At 35.1% G+C, this 5146-nt stretch overlaps 1 protein-coding gene across 1 annotated transcript; it reads left to right on the plus strand.

Moving 5' to 3' along the window:
- The first annotated feature begins 3589 nt into the window (after window positions 1-3589).
- Window positions 3590-4918, plus strand: CYSLTR2 (cysteinyl leukotriene receptor 2). Its single transcript, XM_025049868.1, has one exon. It carries the CDS (start codon window positions 3590-3592, stop codon window positions 4613-4615), a length of 1026 nt encoding a protein of 341 aa, XP_024905636.1. The 3' UTR covers window positions 4616-4918.
- Window positions 4919-5146: the final 228 nt, after the last annotated feature.

Raw genomic sequence — 5146 nt, forward strand, 5'->3', positions numbered from 1 at the left:
AGAATTATCTTGTCTATATGCACAAAAAAGCCTTAAAAGGATTTTATTAAGAATTGCATGAATCCTGTATATCAATTTGAGGAAGACTTATATCTTTATTCTGTTGACCTTTCAATCCATGAACATGGTATGTATTCCATTGAATAGAAGTTAAATTTCTTTCATCAACATTTTGTAGTTTTCCGCATAAAACTCTTGTAATGTCTTGTTAGATTTACACAAGTATATCATTTTATTTTTGGATAATTGAAAATTGAACTGTATTTTTAATTTCAGTGCATCCATTTGTTCACTGCAAGTATATATAGAAACACAATAGATTTTTGTATGTTTATGCAACATTGTTAAATTCAGTTGTACTTCTAGGACTTCTTTTGCATAGATTTTGTGATTTTCTATGTAAACAATCATGTCATCTGCAAACAGAGAGTATTTTATTTCCCCCTTTCTGATTTGTATGATGTTTATTTCCTTTCTTGCCTTATTTCACTGGCTAGAACTTATAGCACTATATTGAATAAGAGCAGTGATGGTGGACATTCTTGCATTGTTCCCAATTTTAGGAATAAGGCATTCAAATTTTCACCATTAAATATGATAGCTGTAGATTTTTTTGAGATGATCTTTATTAAGTTGAGGAAATCCCCTCTATTCCTCTGTTTCTGAGAGTTTAGATCATGATTAGCCATTGGATTTTGTCAAATGCTTTGTCTGCATTGATTGATATGATCATGTGATTTTTCTTTTGTGGATTCAAGGCTATTTCATTATTTAAAAATAGTCAGTGTACCAGCCTTGAATCCATGGAATAAACCCTACTTGGTCATGGTGTAAAATTCTTTTGTATATTGCTGAATTCTATTTCCTAAGAGATTTTACATCCATTTTCATAAGGAATATTGGTCTGTAGTCTTTTGTGGGTTTTTTATTTCTTTGTTTTATGCTGCCTTTGTCTGGTTTTGATATCAGGGTAACAATAGCTTTGCAAAATAAATTGGAAAGCGTACTGTCCTGTTCTATTTTCCAGATGATGTTATATGGCAGTGGTCCCCAACCATTTTGGCATCAGGGACCAGTGCTCCTATGTGAATCTAATGCCTGATGATCTGAGGTGGAGCTGAGGGAGCAGCTGCAAATATAGATGAAACTTTGCTTACTTGCCTGCTGTTCACCTCCTGCTGTGCGGTCCCATTCCTAACAGGCCACGGACTAATCCATGGCCTGGGGGTTGGGGACCCCTGTTGTATGGAATTGATGTTAATTTTTATTTAAATATTTGGTATATGTCTCCAGTGAAACTATTTGGATTTGGAGATCTCTTTATTGAAAGTTTTAAATTAAGAATTTAATTTCCTTATTAGTTCAGATTATCTATTTCATATTGGATGAGTTAGGATAGTTTGTATTTCTTGAGGAATTGGTCCACTTCACTGAAGTTATCAATTTTATGTTTGTGATATCTGCAGTGCCTATAATGGTTTCCTGTTTCATTCCTAATAACAGTAATTCATGTCTGCTCTATTTTTTATTTTGTCCATCTTGCTATAAGTTTTCAATTGTATTGATTTTTTCAAAGAACTAGTTCTTTGTTTTATTGATTTTCCTCTATTTTTTTGTTTTCAATTTCTTTGATTTCTGCTCTTATTTTTATTATTTCCTTCTTTTAACTTGCTTTTGATTTCACTTTTTATAGCTTCTTGATATGGGAGCTTAGATGATTGATTTAAGACTTTTCCTTTTGCAATGTATACATTTAGTATTATATCATTCTGTCTCAGCACTGCTTTTGTTATAGCCCACAAATTTCGATATGTTGTATTTTCATTTCATTCAGTTCAATATATTATTTGGCTTTGTTAGAGACTTTCTTTTTGAGCCATGGATTATTTAGAAGTGTGTTTTTGTTTTCAAGTGTTTGTAGAGTTTTCCGTCATCTTTCTGATATTGATTTCTAATTTGATTACGTTATATTTATAGAGCACACTCTGTATGGTTTCAATTCTTTTAAATTTGTTGAGGTTTGCTGTATGGCCCAGGATGTGATTTATTTGGGTATATATTCTGTGGGCATTTGAAAAGAATGTGTATTCTGCTATTGTTGAATGGCATGTCTATAAATGTCAGTTGGGTTCTATTAGTTGATGATGTGTTTGAGTTTTTCTTTATCTCAGCTGAGTTTTTGTCTAGTTGCTTTATCAATTGTTGAGTGAGGGTCTTGAAGTTACCAACTATAATTGTGGGTTTTTCTATTTTTCCTTTCAATTCTATTAGTTTTTGTTTCACGTATTTTGCAACTCTGTTGCTTAGTGCATTTACATTTAGAATTGGTATGTATTCTTGGTTAATAAACTTTTTTTTCATTATATAATGTCCTCTACGTCTCTGTTATTTTCTTAGTCTAAACTTTATTTGATATTAACAGCAACTTCTGATTTCCTTTGATCATGTTTCCAAGACATATTTTTTCATCCTTTTACTTTCAAACTGCCAATACTGTTATTTGAAGTGAGTTTCTTGTAGACAGCATATAATTAGGTCATATGTGTACTTTTTTATACTCCAGTCTGCCAACCTGTCTTTTAATTAGTATAATTAAACTGTTTATATTTAATGTAATTATTGATTTGTTAGGAACAAGTCTGACTTTTTTTCTTTTCCATTTGTATCGTCAACTTCTTCCTGCCTTTCTCTTGGTTAGCTGAATAATTTTTAGAATTCTAATTTGATTTATCTCTAAGGTTTTTGAATATATCTCTTTGTATAGCTTTTTAGTGACTGCTTTAGGTAATGCATTATACCTACATTACCACAGTCTATTGGCATTATCATTTTACCAGTTCAAGTGAAGTGTGGAAACCTTACCTCTTTGATGTCCCTTTAGCCTCCTCAATTTATATAATTATATTTAAAAATTCCTCTACACCCTTTTGAAACCACATCAAACAGTGTTATAGTTTTTGTTTCAACCATCAAATGTAACTTAGACTGAAAAAGAAAAGCCTATTGCATTTATCCATATTTTTGCTTATTGTGTTCTTTCTTCTTTTCTGATATTTTAAGCCTGCTTTTATTGATTCCTTTTGTTTAAAGAACTTTTTTTAGTATTTTTTAAAGTAGGTCTGCTGGCGATAAATTCTCTTAGTTCTCCGTCATCTGAGATTGTCTTGATTTCTTCTTTATACTTGAAGGATATATTTGCTGGATATAGGACTCTAGGTTCATAGGTCTTTTCTTTCAGCACCTGAAAAATATTGTACCACTTCCTTCTGTCTTCAGCAGATTCTGTTCAGAAACCTGCTGCCCAGTAGATTTAGACTGCCATGTTACAGAGCACTCAGGTCAACATGGGCACTAGGCCAAAAGTCCTCCAAATTTGAGGCTTCAGATTTAATTAAATAAATTAGCGTTTATTCTACATTCTAGAAATGTATCATGAAATATAATAAAAAGTATAGTAAAGACTAAGCTGATATTTGTTGACTCAAGCTTGAAAGAAAAGCTAGTACTTCTCCCTATTTTCTTAAAACCTGGAAAGATGTAAACAGTGAGCAGAAAGTAACGTTTTGTGTTTGTTTTTTTTTAATCCAGCATGGAGAGAAAATTTATGTCCTTGCCTTCGTCTATCTCCACATCAGAAATAGAACCCAATGGCACCTTCAGCAATAACAACAGCTATAAGAATTGCACAAATGAAAACTTCAAGAGGGATTTTTATCCTATTGTGTATCTGATAATATTTGTCTGGGGAGCCTTGGGAAATGGTTTTTCCATATATATTTTTCTGCAGCCTCATAAGAAGTCCACGTCTGTGAATGTTTTCATGCTAAACTTGGCCATTTCAGATCTCTTGTTTACAACTACACTACCCTTCAGGGCTGACTATTACATCAGAGGCTCCAACTGGATATTTGGGGACTTGGCCTGCAGGATTATGTCTTATTCCATGTATGTCAACATGTACAGCAGCATTTATTTCCTGACTGTGCTGAGCATTATGCGCTTCCTAGCAACTGTTCATCCCTTTCGGTTCCTCCATGTCACCAGCATCAGAAGTGCTTGGGTTCTGTGTGTGATCATATGGATCTTTATCATGGCTTCCTCAACAATGCTTCTGAACAGTGGCTCTGAGCAGAAGGGTAATGTCACATTATGCTTGGAGCTGAATTTAAATAAAATTATTAAACTGAAGACCATGAACTATATCTCCTTGGTGGTGGGCTTCCTGCTGCCATTCTGCACACTCAACATCTGTTACCTGCTGATCATTCGAGCCTTGTTAAAGATGGAAGTCCCAGAGTCAAGGCTGCGAGTTTCTCACAGGAAGGCACTGACCACCATCGCCATTGCCTTGATCATCTTCCTTCTGTGTTTCCTGCCCTATCACATACTGAGAACCTTCCACCTGGCTGTGTGGGAAGTGAATACATGCAGAGAAAGGCTGCATAAGGCCGTGATCATCACACTGGCCTTGGCGGCAGCAAATACCTGCTTCAACCCTTTGCTTTATTACTTCGTTGGGGAGAATTTTAAGGAGAGACTAAGGTCTGCATTCAGAAAAGGCCATCCACAGAAGACAAAGTACAGCTTTCTTGGTTGTGTGTGGTTAAAAAAATGAAACAAGAATGGAAGGGGTCATTAGGTAAGGCCTGTGCTTGTCTTCTCGTGTCCACCTTTATTCACACATAGTCTCCAAATGAGCATATATTTACACCATTTCCAACAAGGTTGATTCCCAACATTTACTTGATACGATTTGGGTTCAGACTAATGTCACTGCAGTTTTCAGTCCTACATGTTAATCCATTAGGATGGGAGCCAGAATAGAGGAGATGGCTCTAAGGGTTTGGTTGGCCCTCAAGAGAGAGTGGTGTGGAAGACAAGTTGCAGAGGTTGTTATACCCCTGAAATTCTATTAACATTTTGGCAGAACAAAAGTAAGGTAGCATTCCTTTCGAGAGAGTGTAGAAAAGCACAGGATAGTGGGAGGGGATCATTTCTGTTCACTGAAACAAGGCTAAGGAGACTACCAACTATTATCACCATTGTATTGCCAGCAACTAAGTGCTTTCTTCATGCTGGACAGACTGTGCCACACACTTCATGTTTATTGATCCCATTTAACCCTCACACCAAAGCCTCATGTTCC

Source organism: Pteropus alecto, unplaced genomic scaffold, assembly GCF_000325575.1.
Source record: "Pteropus alecto unplaced genomic scaffold, ASM32557v1 scaffold24, whole genome shotgun sequence".
NCBI classification, from domain to species: Eukaryota; Metazoa; Chordata; class Mammalia; order Chiroptera; family Pteropodidae; genus Pteropus; species Pteropus alecto.